Source organism: Gymnodraco acuticeps, unplaced genomic scaffold, assembly GCF_902827175.1.
Source record: "Gymnodraco acuticeps unplaced genomic scaffold, fGymAcu1.1, whole genome shotgun sequence".
NCBI lineage: Eukaryota > Metazoa > Chordata > Actinopteri > Perciformes > Bathydraconidae > Gymnodraco > Gymnodraco acuticeps.
The window spans coordinates 814,886-836,741 of record NW_022991040.1 but is presented as its reverse complement, the minus strand read 5'-3'; the positions used below and the strand labels follow the sequence as shown (position 1 = coordinate 836,741).

Sequence of the window (21,856 nt, the reverse complement as noted above, 5' to 3'; positions counted from 1 at the left end):
AAACTGGACTCCACTCCACGTTTTCCGCACAGCTCAGTGTGTAGCAGTCTCGCGGTATTTCCCGTGCTATTTACACCGAGAGCGTCAGCGCTGTGATGACCTGGCAGACGTGCGACAGTGGTCCAGATGGAAGGAATGGATGATACAGACGGGCACGGTTGGTTGTAAACATACTTTCTACGAGAGCCTCTGTGGATGTAATGAGGTTGGCGTAGTATTCCAAGTTGTTTAATGGCTGAGATGCACGTTGGGGTTGTGTAGCTGTTGAGACTCAGCAGTTGCGGGATGGAATACTTTGACAACATGCCGCAGGTTCTCGCCTGGAGCTAGCTGTTAGCCATAGACAGAGCTTGAAAACTGTTTGGCAGAATGAGATGATGATTCATAGCATGGCAGGAGGAGAAGAAGCTGGGAGAAGCAGTCTGTGTCAAAGCAGGTTAGTCGGCAGGCTGTTTGACGGCTAGCCGTGGAGGCACCTGTCCTTGGGCTAACCGCACCGGGATAGCTGAAAGGCTGTCCGGGAGATATTTCACAGTAGCGATGGTGAACAGTAATGGAAGAATTTGGGCCAATAGTAACCGGGAGCTCACGGCAGGGAGCTGACTAGCTCGTTGGAAACCAAATAGGCTGCCAGTTAGCCAGCTAGCGTTTGCTATCCGGGAGCTGTCGATAGCAGTGGAAGGTGAGCAACAGGTAGGGGCCGTTATCCAAAACACAGTTTGTATTTTGGTAGAGGCAGAGATACAGTCAGCTAAATATATAAGTTAGTTGTTGAAAGGTAACATCTAACAACAACGAAAACCAACAAAACAAAACAACTTAAATTGGAGCTAGAGCTAGAAAGGAGAAAGCGGCGAACAAGCAGCGCCAGCGTCCATCTCCCTCCATCTCTCAAAGTACAAACAGTCAAGGTCAATCCCTGAACAGCAATCAGAAGAGATCAGAAGGTTACTTTTCTTCAATGGTAGTCGTAGACAGGATCAAGGTATATCTTGACATAACTGATAGATCTGAAAAAAACAATAATGACATATTGTATATAATGTTGCTATACATGCTGTCTAAATAACCCCCTAAACCCCTGGTTAAGTCGTTGTCTCGTCCAGAGAGTGTCAAAGTGTCCTTCAACAAGACTCTAGACCCATCATCACACCTGATGAGTATGTTGTAGGGATGTTAAGATTCACCGATTCGCATCGGTGCACCGGCTCAAACGTTCAAAATACGAGTGCACCGGTTGAAAGAGTGCACATCGGCTACAGTTTGGGTTGAATTTGCGCGATGCATCGATTGTAGCGTCTTTGCATCGGTAAAAAAACGATTCATTCATATAATATCCTCTCATCCTGTCAGCACACAGCAGAGACGATCTTTGATCTTTGCTTCGCCACTACAGAGGCCGAGAGTCTTAGTTATCAACAAACACGGAAGTCGAGGAGAAAGAGAAACACAGCGCACCGAAAAATAATAGTTATTTGTATTCTTTATTGTTCATATAGAAACCACTCCACTGAAAAGGCCTGTTTGTGAAAGGTCCAAGTGTTTGTTTTTTTTAAGGTAAAAATAAACAGCATAATGCGCAGTACTAGTAGAGGGAACCAAATATGTGAAGCACTTTTTTGTTAATTTATGATATGCTGTATATAAGGCAGTGGTTCCCAAACGGTATGCCGTGAGGCAAGTCCAGGTGTGCCGTGGGATTTTGTGACAACCATACGTTATTATTGCAATATACAACTACACAAAAATAATTATTTTTTAATTTACTATATCAGTACTTTGTAGGTTTATATGTACGTAATCTGCGCGACTTGTGCGTCCACATCTCCACGTGCAGTGCTGCATAAACATGGCTGAGTCAGCGATAATTTTCGAGGGGTGGAGGTATGTCCATTATTATTACAGGAATGTGACGGTGAGGTGCAAACTGTATCCAGGCCAGAAGCTGTTACTAGTGATGGCAGTTTGACACTGAAGCTTCGAACGGAGCTTCAACCCTGGACTTCCTATTCCATAGAAGCAGTGCTTCGAAGCTTGCTTCAAATCACGTGACATGTGACGTCCGAAGCAGCAACTGCTTCAAATCACGTGACATGTGACGTCCGAAGCAGCAACTGCTTCATTTCCTGAATGAATCAACTCACTGGTTCGCTGTCCAATCAGGTGATTCAATGCACTGCCTCGTCTCGATTCTGACAGGTGACAGGTTGAAACAGTTTCAAATTTGAGCGCTTCAACACTTTATGACCGCTCTAAACAATGCGCAATGTGTGGGTTGTTGTCGTAGTTTGCGTTGTTGCTGTTGAGTTGTTGTTGGTATTGCATTTGAATTGGATCATTATAGAGCAAGCCAGGAAGAAAGATCGGTCGTTCTGGCTCGGGAAACACTTCGAAATGTGGAGAAGTTGTGAACAAAAAGACAATTATCAGTAATATAAAAACAGTTCAATATTTTAAGGAATAGATAGCCCAGTGGGTAGAGCCGGCGGCCAGGATGCGGCGATGTCCTCCGCGCAGCTGGTTCAAAGCCTGGAATGGATGTATTTTAATCATTGCTTTTCAACTTTAATACTTTAATAACTGATAAAAGGCACTCTCCGCCCAAAAATGTTTCCAGCACTCTCTAGTCTCTTCTCAATAACCCAATACACACAATTATCAATCTTTAATTGCAAATAGAACATGATATTCAGTCTTAGTGTGTGTGTGCGTCGAATATTTTTCAAGGCAAAGATACGTTAAACCCACTGCAGCCTTGCACTTCGCCAGGAGAGGTCGCTGTAACTGAAGCTTCGAGAAATGAACCTATTTCCGACACAATTGTCCAAGTGGTTCGACGCTTCATTCAAAGCTTCATTTTGCCATCACTAGCTGTTATCCATTGCTGTAAACACTACGTCAAACCTCAACAAACACCTGCAAAGAACACATGCTAAGGTGAAGCTACCGCACAGCTATTTGTTGTTTGTTTATTATCACGTAGTCTGTTCTTCTTCTCTGTCTTCCGGTTGTTGCCTGTTTTGAATGACAAATACACACTACCGCCGCCTGCTGGTAAGGAAAGTTATTGCCACTCACGCATGCGCAGTTCGTACGTGCTCGGCGAGTAAAGTAACGAGTAAAGTAACGAGTTACTTTATGTAGATAGTAACGAAGTAGTGTAATATATTACTTTTTTAAAAAAGTAATATGTAATATATTAAAAACATTTAGTAACGACCCCATCTCTGGAGTTGGCATTCTCTACTCTGATTTACACGAAGAACAACAGGAGGTCACGGCTCTCTGTTGAACAGGACTTGCGAGTGGCCCTCTCAGTGCCACCAAGGATAAGGATACATACTCGGGATTTTAAGACGTTGCAGTCGTTCTTGATATGGTAGGTCCTTTAGTTCTGGAACCAGCTTCATTGCCCTTCTCTGTATTTTCTCGATGAGCTCAGCATCCTTTTTGTACATGGGGGATCAAGCGACATTCCCATACTCGAGGAGTGGCCGTACAAGAGAGATGTATAAACTACGTACTACGTCAGAGTCCAAATAAGTGTATGATCTGCGGATCATTGCTAGGATACCATTGGCTTTGTTACTTGCCCGACGGATATGGTCACTAAATGTCAGGGTATTATCAACATTCACACCAAGGTCCTTTTCATTCTGAGTCTCGGATAGGTTTATAGTGTTTGAATTATCACCCATATTATACTCATATTTTTTATTCAGAAAACCTAAGTGCATTACTTTGCACTTTGCTGCATTGAATTTGAGCTGCCAACACTCGGACCATCTTTGTATTTCTCTGAGATCTGACTGGAGTTTTTCTGCATCCTCTTTACACTTAATTTCCTTGAAGACTTTAATATCATCTGCAAACATCTGGACCCTGGAGCTCACATTATCCGGTAGGTCGTTGATATAGAGGACAAACAGTGCAGGACCCAGGACACTACCTTGTGGAATTCCACTGAGAACTGGGCACCATCCAGATGGTTTCCCGTTAACAAAGACTCTCTGTCGCCTGTTTTTGAGAAAGTCTGAGATCCAGGTGAGTATGTCTCCACGGATACCATACCCATAGAGCTTATTCAGTAATCTTTTGTGAGGTACAGTATCAAATGCTTTCTGGAAATCCAAATAAATGGCATCGAGACTTCCTCTTTCGTCAAGGGTACGAGACCATATGTCAAGGCAGGCCAGGAGTTGGGTTGAACAGGTTCTGCCCTGGACGAAGCCGTGTTGGCGGTCTGATAATAGGTTGTTTGAGTCAAGATGTTCTATGATGGCATCACGCACCAAGGATTCAAGGAGTTTGCATACTACTGCTGTAAGGCTGACAGGCCTATAGTTTCCAGGATTGCTTCGGTCACCTTTTTTGAATATAGGAGTTACATGACCATCCTTCCAAGGCTGTGGTACCACACCTTCATCAAGCGATTTTTTAAATATGGTAAGTAAGGGTTCATCTAGTTCGTCACAGTTCTTTGAGAATCCTGGGATAGATGCCATCCGGTCCTGATGCTTTTGAGGCATCTAAGTTCGATAGTTTTTTATGGATGTCCTTAGATGTGAAGTCCAATTTATTTAGTGTAGTATTAAATGGTCTGTCCTGGAAGTCTGGTATTGAGGAGGTATCCTCCTTTGTGAACACACTAGCAAAGAAGGAATTTAGTGTATTGGCTTTGTCCTTGTCATTTTGAGCCAGGCTGCCATTAGCCTTTTTCAGATCTCCGACTGTGGCATTGACTTTTAGCTTGCTTCTGGCATATTTATAAAAAGCTTTCGGATTCTCTTTGGCTTCCTTTGCAATTTCTCTTTCATGCTCTCTTTTAGTTTTCCGACACTCCCATTTAACTTGGTTGCACAATTTTGCATAGGAACAACGGTCACTCTCTGTACCAGATAACCTTTGTAAGGTGTAAGCTGCACTTTTTGATTTGATTTGATGTTTGATTCTATCATTTATCCATTCCGGAGTAGAGCGATTTTTCTTACTTTTTCCCGACGACATAGGGATGTGCCTCTTGCAACTTGTTAGGATTTTTTCTTCCATGGCCTCCCACTGTGCTGAAGCTGACTTGTTTTCAAAGGTCTGTGCCCAGTCTGTCCCAATCATTTCCTGTTTCAGGCCTTCATAATTTCCTTTATCAAGGATGAACTTGTGGTTTGGATTGTCGCATATCTCATGGTAGCATAGAAATTTGAAAGACAGGCAGTCATGGTGACTTTTTCCTAGTGGTGCTTCATGGCATAGATCCTCAACCATTCCCTCCTCATTTGTGATAATTAGGTCAAGCACGTGTGGGGTTTGGTTTCCTCTTGCATGAGTTGGTTTTGTTACATGTTGAAATACGTAGCAGTCTCTCAAGCATTCAAGGAACATGGATGCAGGGTGGTTTTCACTCTCTGGTGCCCGTACGGGTTGCCAACCAATTTCAGGATAGTTAAAGTCTCCCATAATTAAAACGTGGCTGCGGTTTAGTGAGGAAGCTTCGTCAACTAAACTTCTAGTTCCAGAGTTGCCAATATCTTGACAGTTTGGTGACCGGTAGACACATCCAACCAGAAGACGGTCCGTATTGCGGAGTTGTATTTCACACCACACAGATTCTGTGGATGTACAGCCCTTCAAGTTCTTAGGTACTGCTCTGAGGTAGGATTTCGTGTAGATACAGACACCTCTTCTACCCTCATCTAGATTGCTGAAAATGTCATATCCACTGATGTTCAATTCACATAACTGGATTGGTACTTGTGGGTTTTTTGGAAGTGCTTCACTAATAGCTATAATATCTGGGTCATATTTATCAATGTTTGCTACCAGTTCATTTCTCTTATTCATAACATAATCTGCATTAGTGTAAAGACATTGAAGGCCCTTAGAAAGTCCTCTACTACTCTCTGAGTTGTTATTATTTATGTATTTGTGGGTTCTGTCATGTTTTAATTTGGTTTGATTTTTTGCCAAACAACTTTCATGTCCCACACTGGTCCTTGTATTTTGAACCGCCACATGTTCGTTCCGTCCTCTTCCATTTTGATTTTTGCTTTCTTGACAAGGTCGTTCCTCTGTTCCCGTTCTTCTTTGGAGAGGTCGTTTGCCACACTTATTAACTTGAACTTTGCTGATGCGTTCTTCAATTTGTGGAGACTTGACATTATTTTTCGTTTCTCGAAAGTGGAATTTGTGGTAATCAGCATTGGTCTGTTTTTTTCCGGTTCTCGGGTCCCGAGGCGTATCACCTTTGATGCCAAAACCCCTTCGATTCCCAACTCGTTTTTTATCAGATCGTTTATCGTATCTTCATCATGCCGTTTCCTGGCATCTATATTTTCGTCCTCACTTTCTTGTAATCTGTGTATAACAATGTTTTTCTCTCTGCTCTCTTCTGACTGTTGTTCTCTCGTAAACTCCCTGATTGCCGATTTGACTAGTACCTTATCGTGTATTGTTTTCTTCCTGACAACATCTGACCACGTAGGTGAAGTATCATCCTCAGTTACAGAGTCACTGTCTCCCTCCTTAGGTGGGCTCACCTGTATGTCTTGGGAGATGAGCTGTGTGATAAGCTCTCTGGTGTAGTTTTGTTGTTTCTCTGCTTGCTTAATTATCATCTCCTCTAGTGCGTCCAATCTTTTTACTAATTCAGGTGATGAAATTGTTTCTTGTTGTTTATTGTTTTCCAACAGTTCCTCTGATTTTGAATCCTTCAGTGCCTTGCGGGTTTTATCCTGGCATTGCTTACCTTTGGTGTGCCTTAGGCACAAAAAGTTTGGGAACCACTGATATAAGGAATACAACTAAATCCTCTGTTGTACCAAACTGTATCGCAACAGGGGTAAATCGTATCGCATCGCCCGGTGCTTCAAATGTATCGTTAATGTATCGTATCGTTGGCAACGTATTGAGATGCGCATTGCATCGGCCTCAGTGATGGAGATGCACATCCCTAGTATGTTGGCATCTTGTATGTATGATAGCATCTGCCATCAGTGTGTGTGAATGGATGAATGTTGGCTGGTATTGTAAAGCACTTTGAGCATTGGGAGACTAGAAGAGTGATATTTAAATGAAGTCAATTTAACACTTTTCAAATCACTTACAGTTACAGTTTCTGGTACTTCACACGGATTTTATCTTACCTGTTGAGGAAGCAGCTGATCATATTCTCTGGTGCTCCCTGTTGCACAGCAGGCCATAGAAACCAGGGTTGATCTGGGCAAGACATCGTACACTGAACTCTCCTGAAAGAACACAACAGGTCAACAGTGCCTGATATGGTTAAAATAAACAATTAAATAACTCAACATATCCCACTTTTTGACATTATTTTAGTAAATCCTGATTAGTTTTTTTAAATACATTATTAAGTGTAAAGCATTCACTGATCATTTTGCCTGTTCATGCAAATAAATACCTATACTCATATTTAATATGTTTCATTTCAGCTTGGTGCACAAAAGGTTACATAGCAGCAATAAAATACTTCAAAATCTATCTATATGTTATGTTCATGCTTTGATACATTTGAACCACCAATCATCCTATCAGATTATGGAAGGTGTTTGTACTTTCAATCATACAATGGCAATAAAAAGTATGTTAACCCTTTGAAATGTCCTGTTTAATTCACAAACTGGTCATAACATGTGATCTGAGTCACAATTCAAGACACAATGAGCTTAATCTGAAAACAAACAAAATGTTTAATATTTCATGTCTTTATTTAACACACTCATTAATTTCTCATTCTCATTGCTGGCGGAAAAAATTAAGTGGACCCTAAGATTTTTATAACCGGTCAAGACTTATTTTGCAGCAATAGTCTCTAACAAGCGCTTCCGGTAGCTATAGGGTTAACCTGCTTCAGCTCAGTCATATTCTTAGGATTTCTGGTGTTAACGTCTCTCTTGAGGCCGTTCCACAGCATTTATATTCGGATAGGGTCTGGGCTTTGATTTGGCCACCCTAAAAGGCAGATTTCCTTTGTACTAACCCATTCTCTTTTACATTTACTTCCATGTTTAGAGTCATTGTCTTGCTGCACCACTCAACTTAAACTGAGCTTCAGTTATTATTATTATTTTAATATGGACAAGAACAAAACAAAAATGTGTGTGCTATTATTAAAAACGAATTGTGTTTGTTGATTATTGTAACTCAGATGAAGATCAGACCATATTTAAGTACAAATGTATAAATAAATGAATTTTCTTGCCACTGTAATAATAGGGTAATAATAGTACCAGTCTGAGCTAATATGTATTGATTATTGCCTGGCAAGCTGTCCCCAAAGCAGTAGATTTAGCAGTGGCAGTAGCAACAATGTCAGTTAGCAAGAGCATAATATTTGGAAGAATTGTTTATATTTGAAATGAGCAGACCTGGATGGGGCTGTGATGGTTGGGGCTTCTGTCCATGAACATTGTATGAGTAACAGCTGGGATCAGAGGCCGATGGCTGGGCTGGGAGAAGGCACCTACTGGCTCCTTGCCAAACCAGGACTGATAATCCCAATCCTCCTGCCTCTCTGAGGAACCTACATCATCTAACAAATGGAAGAGAAGCTACTATAAATCACATCAGCATGGAGAGTAATGACTAAAACACTCACTATGTAGAAAGTGCAATCACCAAGTAGTACTGCAACATGCCACCTGAATAAAATGCTGTTTAATGCTATTTAATTCCAGTATTGGTATGGTTACTGGTAATTAATAAAGTGAGTTAGAGGCATTAAATGTCTAACCTAATGGTTCAGGTTGCAATAATTCACATTTTTGATATTTTTCAAATATAACGATTTTTTGAATGCGCAGTACAGTAAGGAATCTTTTTTTTTCTCCTCTTACATTTAACAGTTGTATTTTGTTTAGCTATAACATCTTTATGAGTGGTCTCATAACCTAATTATCTGACTATGGCCACTAATAAAAAAAACACAGATGTCCCTGAAGGCTTGAATAATCTCATCCTACCAAACTACTGTGTGATTTATGCAAACCGAAGAAAGATGCAGTGACAGTTGCAAGCTGTAACTTGCACAACGCTTCCACTAAATTGTACTTTCCAAGATGGCTGACTTGAGATATTTTATATATAATATAAGTATTTCAACGCCAATAAAGGTGGATATTTAGTTAGAACAATTACAACTATTTATTCAAATACATTTTGACTTTTGGACGTTACACTTTTGGACGTTGCTCTGGAATTATTAGAAAAAAATGGTTTTGAGTACAGAGTTGGAAAGAATACTACACAGCCACCACTGTCATCTAATTGATCAAATATACACTTATTATACCAGTGTTGACTAATCGTTATCTGCTTCATAGACATGCAAAAAACATGTTTTTTTTGTCAAAGATGTTGACGTTTGATTGACAAAAGGTTAGGATTCTCTAGATTCAAGTCTTCTTTAAAACTGCAGGATATAGGGCACACCAGTGGTTCACCTAGGAGAGCGTAATCATGGCAAAAAGTTAAAAGAAAAAATCAGGTTGATAGAGAAACACAGGAGTGAAAACACAAGGAAGATAAATAACAATAGTAAGTTGCAAAGATTGTCAGTACCTCGCACCAAACTTGTGATTCCCAGGCGTGTTACATAGACATTTTCAATATGCTGACTGCTGGTAGAGATATCAGCTATCACATATAGGTTAGGCTTGATGGATCTGGCTGCTGAAAGCATCGCCTAAAAGGAACAACACATAATGTACACAGCAATTAATCTGCAGTATATTGACCATAGCTTAATGTGTGTTTCCTTACAAACTCATAATACCATGGGATTTGGGATTAGATCAAATGTGTACAAGCCAGAGATACTCATAATATGTATTTAACCAATTCCAGAGGAAATCACTTGTCTGGGTCATATTGATCACTAAATATGGATGTTCTTTGTTGTTTTTCTTAATTTATTTGGGAAATGACCATCTATTTATTCTGTGTTTTGGGGGGGGCTGCTTGGGGTGAGGCTTTGCTGGTTTTTGGGCAGCTCTGAAAACCTCCAGCTTGGGAAGTGCATAAAGTAAGTAGTTCCAGCGAGTTCCAGCGCTGGCACTAAGATGCTTGGAAATTGGCAGAGATGTGATTTAAATTAATTTAATAGGTCAGGTAATTCAGAAACCAAGTGCTCTCTTAATGAAGAAGGGGAGGGCAGAAGGAGTAGCAATGCTATTGGATTGTGTAGAGAGGGTGCCTTCATTTAAATTCCTGGGAGTCCACATCTCCCAGGAGCTCACCTGGTTCACAAACACCACGGCAGTGATAAAGAAGGCCCAGCAGCGACTGTACTTCCTGAGACTGCTCAGAAAGAACCATCTGAATCAGAAGCTGCTGGTGACCTTCTATCGCTCTACAGTTGAGAGCGTCCTCACATACTGCATCTCTGCTTGGTATGCAGGGTGCTCGGCTGCCGACAGGAAGGCTCTGCAGAGGGTCATTAACACGGCCCAGAGGATTATTGGCTGCCCTCTGCCCTCCCTGGAAGACATCACCAGCTCTCGCTGCCTCAGGAGGACCAGTTCCATCCTGAAGGACTCATCCCACCCAGCCCGTCATCTGTTCGACCTGCTGCCCTCAGGCCGGCGCTACCGTTCACTGAAAGCCCGCACCTCCAGACTCACAAACCGTTTCTTCCCATGGGCCATTAGGACATTAAACACGCAAAAATAATTCCCCATATCCCCACTGTGCAATGGTCTGCCTCTATGTATACACTGTAATATATAGCATATATATTTTATCATAATTCTATTTTATTCATTTATTTATTAATCCTGGTCATCTACATGACGATCCGAAGCTGTGTGTGCACTATTTGCTGGTCGTAACTGTCAGACCTTTTAATCTGTGTTTTAATATGTCTGTTTTTAAAGCACTCGCTGGAGCAGTGACTATACATCTCGTTGTATTCTGTACAATGACAATACAAGCTTTTGAATTAGAATTTTTTTTTTTGGATTCAAAGATTAAATATGTACACAATGATTGCTTTTAACAAAACAAGACATGTTACAATAAACAGCTTGAAAAGTATATGCTCAGGAATACCATGATAAGCCAGCTCTGCTTGCACTGAAATACAAAGAGAAGTTAGAGAGTACCTCAGAAACATGCAGAGGGGTGGACAGACAGTTGACCAGGCATAGACCTGAGAAGACTCTGGCTGTAATCTCTGTGTATGTCTTCATATGGGCCCATAGGTAAGGGCTGTCCTCTGGTTTCTCTCCATAACGAAGCTTGATAGTGTCACCCTGGCAGACCAGTTCTCTCCGCAAGTAGACCTGTGAGCCTGCAGACATTATGACAGTAAGAAATGATTTATGACGAACCTTGGGAGTGTAAATATCTCTATATGATTTATCTGACTTGAATTACCTTACCTGTGCACATTTGCACAGGTAAAGATGATGTTGCAAATCACATTAAAGACACCCTGTGGACTTTACATTTCCTAGCATTTACATTTCGCCCCCCATTTTATTTGACATGTTATATCAATTAAACTTTTCAGGGCATGTGGGGAGGTAGAGGTTTTTGTTTATCCACCCCTACTCTTGGTTTCCCACAGAGAAGATAACAACATATCTGTGTGCTCTAAGGAGCATCAAAGACAGGTTCTGTGTGAATCAGAAATAACCCTTGACCTTTCCTGACTTTTCACCAGCTCTTTTTGAGATTGCTTCCTTTTATACCCTCCACTCTGCATGCCTGGAACGCAATTGGATCCTCTGACCTCTAGTACTTAAGTACTAAATAACTTGCGAAAGACTTACTCTAACTCCACTGTTCTATCCCTGTGTAATTCAAGAGTGAATACATAAATAAACTATTATTTCTTAAAAACCTTATGACATGCTTGAGTGTGTTTGACATTACACACCTATTTTACTAAATGTTAACACTTTTAATGACTTCTGATTATGAGTCTGTATTAAATAATTTTGCCAACAACGTTTTTTTTACTTCTTGAATACTGCCACATAATTGTTTACCATCATATTAAAGTATTTTCTTTGACGTTTACTTTAACTTTCAATTACCAAAGTAGATTGCTGGCATTCTACCAAATGTAATATATCAATATTTGTTAAGAATTAGTATGTTCTCAAAGCTATTTTAGCTACACATGCTTGTGTTAAAAACACTGTATGCCGAAAACCTACTAATTTAAGGTATTTATGGTAAATTAAATTATCCATACCAGGTATGTTAACCCTCCGGTATCACGGTGGACGTTTTTGTCCATGAGAGTTATTTTTCACGTTTCATTTTGTAATAACTTTGGTTGTGTTGGTGAAAATGGCCTGATTTTTTGTAACAAGGCTATTTTCTCTATCTATTTTGGAATTCCAATTAAAACATTTCAAATGGGTCTTTAATTCACTGTGTAACAAATCGACTACGCTTATTGACCATTCGAGATAAAAATGTACACTGCAAAATACTTTGATAAAAACATTATATTAAAATATTTTTGTCACCAATTTCTTGGGTTCAATCTTTAAAGCAACTTCAGCCCTAATCAAAAATACCAAATATTGAATCATTTTCAGGATTTTAACCCTTTAAATGCCATTTTGAATACATGAAATCGTTGTTGTTTTTCATGATAAAAACAGAGACAATTTGTTATTTTCCATATAATACATATTTAGGGAATTACTTTTTTATAACAGTCTTGGATATGTCAAAGATTAGCAACACAATTTTGTTTTGTGCATTATTAGTTTTTGCACTAAATCAGATTAAACAAAAAACTCCCACATTAGCTACTTGCATGCAAACATTTCCCATTCACTCCCATTATAACCACATATTTTGATCTCTCCGCCATACCGGTATATAATCATGCATTTTGTAATGTCAGGGTTTTATTTTGGAGGAAAATAGTTCAATTTGTCATTTTTACTGTATATCACCAGATGTGACATTTTACCATTGAATTACATGCATTTCTTGGTTTCTGGGCCTGTTGTATAATGGGGCCCTGTCAGCCATTGAAATACATACTGTATGCAACTAATAAGATGTAGGTGTGTTGGTATGGATGTGGAAGAGTGGTATCAGCTGAGAAATGTGTTTGTGTGTGTGTGTGTGTGTGTGTGTATGTGTGTGTGTGTGTGTGTGTGTGTGTGTGTGTGTGTGTGTGTGTGTGTGTGTGTACAGTGTGTGTGTGTGTACAGTGTGTGTGTACAGAGACAACAATATACAGTATATTTGGTTTACAGCAATTTGCAGTTTTCGCCTCATATCTATTTCTCTCTCTGTCTCTTTTTCTCTGCCTCCCTCATTCCCAAACTCATACACACTCGTACATATTAAACCTGAGCACACATACCTTGCATGTGTGTGAGTGTGTGTGAGAATGAGACAGGAGTAAGTGTGTTCTCATGGCATTTTGTTTTTCATTAGTGCTGTTTCATGTGTCTTTGAGGTAAACAGATGTATGATCTTGACCCAGCTTGACCTCGATGTTTTGAATTGTTTGGAACTTCAAAGTCCTTTGATAATGTATCTTTAGCAAACAGACATACACAGCCATACATGCACTCCTTCAAGTAAATAAAAACACCTAGCTGCAAAGCCAAAGCTTCAAATATGTGGAGTTTGGCTGGCTGGTCATTTCATTCCTGTGATACGCAACAAGCAGGTAAGATGAAGAGGCGCTTCTCTGTGGGACAAGAGGTATCTGCTCATGCAGCCCGTAACTTCAATGGTAAAATGTCACATCTGGTGATATACAGTAAAAATGACAAATTGAACTATTTTCCTCCAAAATAAAACCCTGACATTACAAAATGTATGATTATATACCGGTATGGAGGAAAGACAAAAATATGTGGTTATAATGGGAGTGAATGGGACATTTTTGTCCGCGATTGGCTAATGTGGGAGTTTAATCTGATTCTGTGCAAAAACTAATAATGCACCAAAATCAATATTGTTGCTAATCTTTGACATATCCAAGACTCTGATAAAAAAAAAGCCACCCCCCCAACATTTATTATATGGAAATGAACTGCCTTTTTGTGCACATTTTTCATAGAAAACACACATTCATGGTTTCAAACTGGCAGTTAAAGGGTTACAATCCTGAAAATAATTCAATATTTGGTATTTTTGATCAGGACTGAAGTAGATTTAACCCCAAAAAGCAAAAAAAAATATGATCCTGTTATCATTGTATAGCAGTTTTTGGAAGTGTACATTTTTATCCCGAATGACTTATGTGGGAGTTTTTTGTTCAATCTGATTTTGTGCAAAAACTAAAAACTGCAGAAAAATCTATTTTGTTGCTAATCTTTGACATATCCAAGACTGTTATACAAATGTAAAAAAGCCATTCCCCAGATATGTATTACATGGAAAATAACTAATTTTCTCTGTTATTATCACGAAAAACAACAGCATGTATTCAAAATGGCATTTAAAGGGTTACCTGCAAATGATTCAATATTTGGTATTTTGTATTAGGGCTGAAGTTGCTCTAAAGATTAAACCCCAAAAAGTGGTGAAAAAAAGATTTTAATATAATGTTTTTATCAAAGTATTTTGCAGTGGACATAATTTGTCCCGAATGACTAATGTGCGTAGTCCAAACGAATGATACCAGAGGGTTAAAAGTATTATTTAATGGTATTTCACTATTGCCACTTTAATTTCATTGACATATACATTACCATTTCCTAATGGCAAACGTTTCTTAAAGTGGAGGCTATCAAACTTTCAAACCAGTACAGTCCTCTGCTGTATTTCTCCCATAAGCATATCATTTTCTTTTTTTTTTGATCTATCATGTTCAATCTGAATAAATAATCCAAGAGGGTAAAAGAGTTTAATGTCAGATTGCCATTTTAAACAGCATGATGACCTGACTGTTGATCAATAATTTAACACATTCTGATGACAAAATGATTTTCAAAAATGCTTCAACAAGTTACAGTTGGCATTCATGTCTGTCTAATATGTAATAACTTTATAATATTATCCTTCAAGACATTTTTGTGAAATTACCTACCTACCATAATTATATTCACATTTCTGAGGCTAATTATTTTTGATGTTATTAGGTTAAATGTTTTTGTGAAACTATATTCAACAATATAATATTGTTGCAATATCAATGTTGAGGTATTTGGTCACAAATATTGTAATATATGATTTTCTCCATATCGCCAGCTCTACTGCTGCAACATGTTTGTTTACCTGGTTCTGCAAAGTTCCTAGGCATGTCATTTCCTTCCACAAAGCCATCATGGGCCAGAAAGTGACACGCCTTCTCCCTCTGCTCCATCAGCTGCATTTCTTCATCAAAGGTTAATTCTTTAAATGGGAAAATGAAATACCTGGAGGAGGCAAAGTTACATACTTTAAGATGTTGATAAAAATATAGTATACAAAATGGTTTTATAAAAACTTTAAATAAAAATACATGTCTTTCAAATTCTAACAATTATTTAAGATAACAATTAACAGCGAGACTCTTACATTTATGATATTCTATACAAAATGTCCATAAATGTTTCACATGGTGACTATGATAGGTAAGAAGGTTGGAAAGCCTACCTGGAACCGAGAGGGTACTTTCTTGTGACAGGACCCAGTTTAGGCCCCTGATCACAAATACGCTCGTAAAATACATTTCCCACAATGCAGTTAGTTGCCTGTGGAGATAAGAGAGCAGTGGGTGGGGATCTGAATCAAAATAAATGTGGCAATAAATGAATTGAAAATAAATCTGATCTTCTGACCAAACCACTCGAAACACACACACACACACACACACACACACACACACACACACACACACACACACACACACACACACACACACACACACACACACACACACACACACACACACACACACACACACACACACACACACATACCATGTATACATCACTTCAGGGGACATTACATTGACTTACATGCAGTTCCTGGAGACGTATCCTAACCTTAACCATAACCAACACATGCCTAACCCTAACCCTTAACCTTACCCTTACCCTAACCCTAATCCTAAACCTAACCAAGTCTTCACCCTAAAATTAATGATTCCCCTCATGGGGACCTCCAATTTTTCCCCATAAGGGAAGCCAGTCCCCACACGTGACTATGTAAACAGATTTAGGTCCCCACAAGTATAGTAATGCTAGACCACACACACACACCTCCTTTGACAACTTTTGAATGCTGATAGGTCATCTTGCTGAGAGGTTCCCTCTTCTCTATCGATACAAAAATCTGGGTATTTCTCAGACTGAGGGATGTCAGACTGACTAAAAGACTGTCAACTAGCTGGAACTGTTGGGATGATAACATGCAGTTGTGTAACTAAGATTACATTTATATAAATACTTTACTTCAGTAGCATTTTGAGGTACTAGTACTTTACCCCACTACAATTCAGAGGTAAATCTTGTACTTTACTCCACTACCTTTTATTTAATATCTTTGAATTTGACTTTGAATAGTTAAATTAATAATGTGAAATATAATCAACACTTAAATAAGACACACGCACACACACACACCTGCTTGGCATGGTCGTTCATCTCTTTGTACAAATCCAAGTTCATCTCCTCTAGTCCCTTTCTGAAACAGAGACAAGACTCCTGGATGTCTGATCGGCTCATACTGGAAACAGAGAAGGAAGAGAGAGAAGTTAGACATAATTAACTCTTGGCAGAATAACATCATGAAAGCAACACATTTTTTTGTTATGAGCCTAAGGATCAATTAGTGCTATTGTTTTTTATTGTAGCTTGAGTTGTTCAAACACTTTTAAAGACCAGGGGCCTAATTTATTAAACTGTATAGGATTCACTTCAAAATGCGTTGACTTTACTAAGAGTGAAGGTATCTGGCAGATGTGAATGCTGTACCTTTTCACGGATTTCGTGCCACAAATGGTATGATTGAAAAAAAGACACAAATCAGGGATATTTGGTTGTAAATCAACATTTGACACTTTGTTAATACATATTCTAAAACATATTTCACCACACAGAATCACCAACAAAAAAGTTGATCTTTTTATTACTCTGTAAAATCTTGATCCCAGTATCCAACCTTGAAGTCCGAGTCACATTAAAAAATAAAGTCCAGTTTGTTAAGGCAAAAGGTCACCTGTGAGGTGTGAAAATATCAAAGGCAGAGTTCATGTCCACTGTGTTTCCAAAGCGTCTGTGTTGAGGGTCCTGCACTATCGTCAGCTGCTTCTTAAAATCTGAACTTGACGCTGACTTGCCACCTAATCTACCTGGATAAAGAAAGATCAATACACATCAGCACTCGGAATATTCATTTGTATGCATCTGGTATTTTGTCCATAAGACAAAGAGACAGAATCATTACAAAAATAATCATAGTATGGTCATCATGGTATTTAAAACACAGGCAATATACCTTCTATAACAGGTGTTATTATCATCTAAATGTTTCCGTTTCGACTAACACCATAACCATTAAAATGCACCTTTCCCCTTAATAAATAACTCAATTAAATAATCACATGATCGTTTTTAAGTTCATAATGAAAAATGATTTTGTAAAGGTTGTGTGATACAAATATTTGTTCTCACCAGCCTGCAGTAGCTGTCTGAACTGCTCCACAGCTTCATCCACGCTGACCTGCAGGAACTCCCACAGCCTTAGCCTGTAGAACACCTCTTGCCACAGGATGCCCCGCAGAGCCTGAAGTGCAGGTGCACACATACACACACACACATGAATTCTTTAAAAAAATAATTGGAATATCAAGACAGTGTGATACTAAACTGGCAGCGTTTGTCAGCTGTGAAACAGGTCTTTGAATACATTTGGCGTAAGTCAGTCTTTTAAAGTAAATACGAGACAATTAAGTGCATGTGTGATGATATTCATTTGAACTCAGGTGTGTTAGCCTGTACAATTCAGAATGTTTGGCTATTGGGTAAGCTTTGAATGAAGTGTGTGGAGCAGCGACGTGCAGTCAGGGGAGGCAGGGGAGGCAGAGCCTCACCTGTCATACTCCAATGTAACGGAAAAACAACTAAAGAAAAACTAAATAGTAATAATAATAAAATGTCTCCACTGATCTGTGTTGTAAGTGTGATTTATGTATGATTCCAATCGCTTTTTATAGTCAAAATCAGCAAATTGGCCGAGCTCCGCTACAACTACATGGGAGTGATGAGGAGTGAGGCAGGGACGAGCTCTACCTCCCGTAAGTAAGCCCACAGTAACTGGCTGGAGCGCGGGCACTAATGTAGCGCGGGCACTTATTTTGTGAGCGCGCTCAAGCCAGTTACTGTGTGGTGAGGTGAGGCACAGATGAGCTCTGCCTCACCTCAGAATGCGTCACCCCACAGAAACTGGCTGGAAAGCGGGCCCTAAGCGCATGCCTGCACCATCTCACTGTATGTCACCAATGTAATGTTTGTAGATCCCTTTATTACATTTATCCTCACCATCCATAGTCTCTAAATAACTTATTTCACGTATATTTAGGCTCGCTGGTCTCATCCTACAACGGCAATGAAAAAAGCACCAGGAGAGGCAGCCATAACCTCTGCCGCACTGAAGGGGGCGAACGTGAGCCCACAGGTTCTTGTTGCTACTGTTATTCTACGCAGACGCAAACAACAAGCTAGACTTTTGAAACTACAGGAAGATAAGGAGGACTTTTACAAAAATGTAATGGAGATTGTTGTCCAGAAGGATAGCATGGACTTCATCTTCAAGTCAAGGTAAGACCACAATTGTAATGAACATGGGATCTTACTAAGAAAGAACAATCCAATATTTAGATTTTGGGTATCCTTTTCTTGAACAGTCTGTTTAAAATGAATCGAAGCATCAGACTAAAAAAGCTTTTGAAAATAACCGAACATTTAGATTAAGGTCAAAATATAATATTTGTAAATCTGACTCTGAAAGAGTCAGTGCCTCACCAGCCATGAACCTCACCGCACGTCACTGGTGTGGAGTATGTTGTTTATTTGTGGTGTGGAAGGAGTTTCTAGGTGAAAAAATGTGTGGTCAACCACTTTTTTGGCACTAATGCAAAACCAGAAAATGTCACAATATTTAGATTTTAGGAAAGTTTGAGGACAGAGATAAGCAATGGAATACAAGTTACGCTAAAGGTGGTCGAGGCCTTACACAATGCAGGACTTTGACTCTGGAGATTTTAGTTTCCAAGCTTGTGGTTTCAAACATATCATGCCTTGTCCTTCAAATCCTTTTAGATTTTTGCAAGACCACAAACCTTTTCTTAATAGAAGCACGACAAAGATTGAGTCAGTATCATAGAATGTATAATGCGGCTTTCACACCAGCGCTTTTCCCTTTCTAGCTCCGAGCGGGAGCTTTTCTGGTTCAGCTCCGGTTTCCCTTTTCTGCTCCCGCTCTGTTCACACCGCCCAGAGCCCGACTGGGTGCTGCCGCTGCTGCGTCATGACGTCACCGTTTACATAGCTGATTTGCTCCCCAACGGCGTTACGGCGCTCACAACAACAACAACTGCGTCGTGTCAATGATCGTGTTGCTTTTAATCACACGAAGCCAGATTAAATTAAATAACGACTTTTCCAACCTTATACTTTGCTCCAGAGTGCCGTGGTTCATTGTTTATTAATGTGTTTCTGCAGCATTTACCGACCGCTGCAGTGTTGGCTGCTCTTCCACGGGAGTTTGTTCTCCCATTAGCTCCCGGTTAGCTCACACTGCAGCGGCCGCTCTAAAGTATTCACTGTCCAACTCACACAAGCAGCTGATACATATCCCCAGTTCCCCTGAATGTGTGTCAGTCTGAATTGACGCTGTTTGGTATCACAACGCTGTTATGAAAGTTTCTCTGGTATAAAATGGGTGATGTTAGCATAGCAACCGAAGCTAAACTGACTAGCCTACTTGCTATTGCTATCCTATTGTGGCATAAACCGTTTTCTACAGGCACATTTTACCGGCGTATTTTTATTATGATTCTACTTGTGATAGTCGGACACGACAACCTGTGCAGCCCATGTATTGATTCCATCCGATAGCTGCTATAATACAAAACAAAACGTCTGCCTCTCTCCACAATGATCAATAACAGTGAACGGATGGTCAAAGTAAGGTACAAATAAACAGATTCACACGAAGCCTGGTTAGTGTTGCCTGACTTTATAAAGTGTGTTTATAAGCACTACTGCTTGTAGGCAGGCATGACAGTCGACCCATGTTCAGGGGAGGTGGGTTTAGTTTCCTGCACGCCTCGACGTAAGAGAGACGTAAGCGACGCCACCTCTTAGCTCCGAAGCTCTTGCCTCTAGACCGACAATTTTTTGGAGCTGGAAGTGAACCGGATTCCGGAGCTAAGAGCCGGCGCCGCTGCGGTGTGAACAGGAAAAACCGGCACTTTTCAGGCTCCAGCTCCGAGCCGGAGCTGAAAAAGCGCTGATGTGAAAGGGGCATAAGAAGTGAATGGAGTTCAGTATATCGGGTGTCACCATGTTGAATATTGGCTGTTGCCAAAAACAATTATTTTGTACCATAATTTACACAAAAGGAGGTAATTTACTTTATAAATATGTAAATCTTCTTACTCTTTGTCAAATATTATGTTCTTAACTATTATTTGTATTTTACTGGATATTCTTATTTGTTTTTCTTAATATTTTTCACTTATTCTACTTTGCACTTATTCTTATTTAGTAACCCTTTCAGAAACATGCTTGAGATCCTGAAAGATTGTGTTCTACAGGGGATGGTATCAATTCAAGAACAAACAAACACAAAAAGCTTCATAACTTAAGATTTGTTTTCTTTTTGACTCTCTCAAAGTTAAAACTGCATTATCCTTACCAGCGGTTTGGTTGGTAACAATATCCACCAAGGTGTTTAATCTCAATGTTTTCTTTAGAAAGCATATTTAATTTTGTGCTGTATGGTATTATCCACATTGTTTATGGCAGCTGCTTGATATCTCCTTTAAAATAAATACCATCTTAGCAAATACCCAATCAAATTAAATGAGCAGCATCTCGAGCAAAGACAACTAAACACTATTATAAAACTATTTTATCCAGCCAATTAAAAGAAGAGAGAGCCCTCAAAGTTGATCCTCTTCAAACTTTTAAATCGACATTTTGGTGACATCACTGTAGCAAATGGAGAAGATGAACATTGATGGGAGCAGATTGACCAGGCCAAATTTAAAAAGAGATAAACACAAACAACAAAGAGGTAATACAAATAGCAGGGGGGCAATGCAAATCTATCATATGACTGCAGTAAGTGTGGTGAAATGTTTATAGATATTGTTGTCATAGAACAGGGGTGTCCAAACTACGGCCCGTAGCAAGTTCTAAATGTATAATGGAATATGTCCCACACCTGAAACTTGTACTTAATAAATACAAAAATATATCACACAGTATTCTTGTGTTAATAAGCCAACTTTTCAAATCAATTCAGTCAATTCAAGTTGAGAACATTTTCTAACAAATCTTAGTTGATAAAAAAAGCCCAATAACTTATTATCATAACAAGCTTGAAATATTCCCTTCCTATTTCCCCTTATTATAAGCAATCTGAGGCTTCTGTTTTAAGGGATGAGCTGCCAACAGTGTTTGTAACACATAAATGAAACCCTCTGGAGAGCTGGGATGTAGGCTGGTTTTTTCGTAAAGCACATTTAACTATCAAGCGTCATTTACCTACATTTGATTGATTTTGCTAACTTAACTATCACTCAGTGGGACTAATGATCATTGGATCAGGGGAGAGCAAGTTCGAGTCATACTGCTTTCATCATGTCGTGTCCCAGGGCAAGACACTCCCGTGGGGATTGCCCAAAGTACTGAATGTATGT

At 39.5% G+C, this 21,856-nt stretch overlaps 1 protein-coding gene across 1 annotated transcript in view; it reads right to left on the bottom strand.

The window, feature by feature from the left end:
* The window catches only part of LOC117559810 (glycogen debranching enzyme-like), a 131,376-nt gene that overhangs the window by 70,750 nt on the left and 38,770 nt on the right, over positions 1-21,856 (bottom strand). The window contains exons 6-14 of the mRNA XM_034236497.1: positions 17,601-17,712; positions 17,146-17,278; positions 16,551-16,653; positions 15,580-15,677; positions 15,220-15,359; positions 11,115-11,302; positions 9,574-9,697; positions 8,382-8,545; positions 7,140-7,241 (exon numbers count right to left, since the gene is read on the bottom strand). Of these exons, the coding sequence (XP_034092388.1) occupies positions 7,140-7,241; positions 8,382-8,545; positions 9,574-9,697; positions 11,115-11,302; positions 15,220-15,359; positions 15,580-15,677; positions 16,551-16,653; positions 17,146-17,278; positions 17,601-17,712 (1,164 nt within the window). The remainder of the gene's footprint in view (positions 1-7,139; positions 7,242-8,381; positions 8,546-9,573; positions 9,698-11,114; positions 11,303-15,219; positions 15,360-15,579; positions 15,678-16,550; positions 16,654-17,145; positions 17,279-17,600; positions 17,713-21,856) is intronic.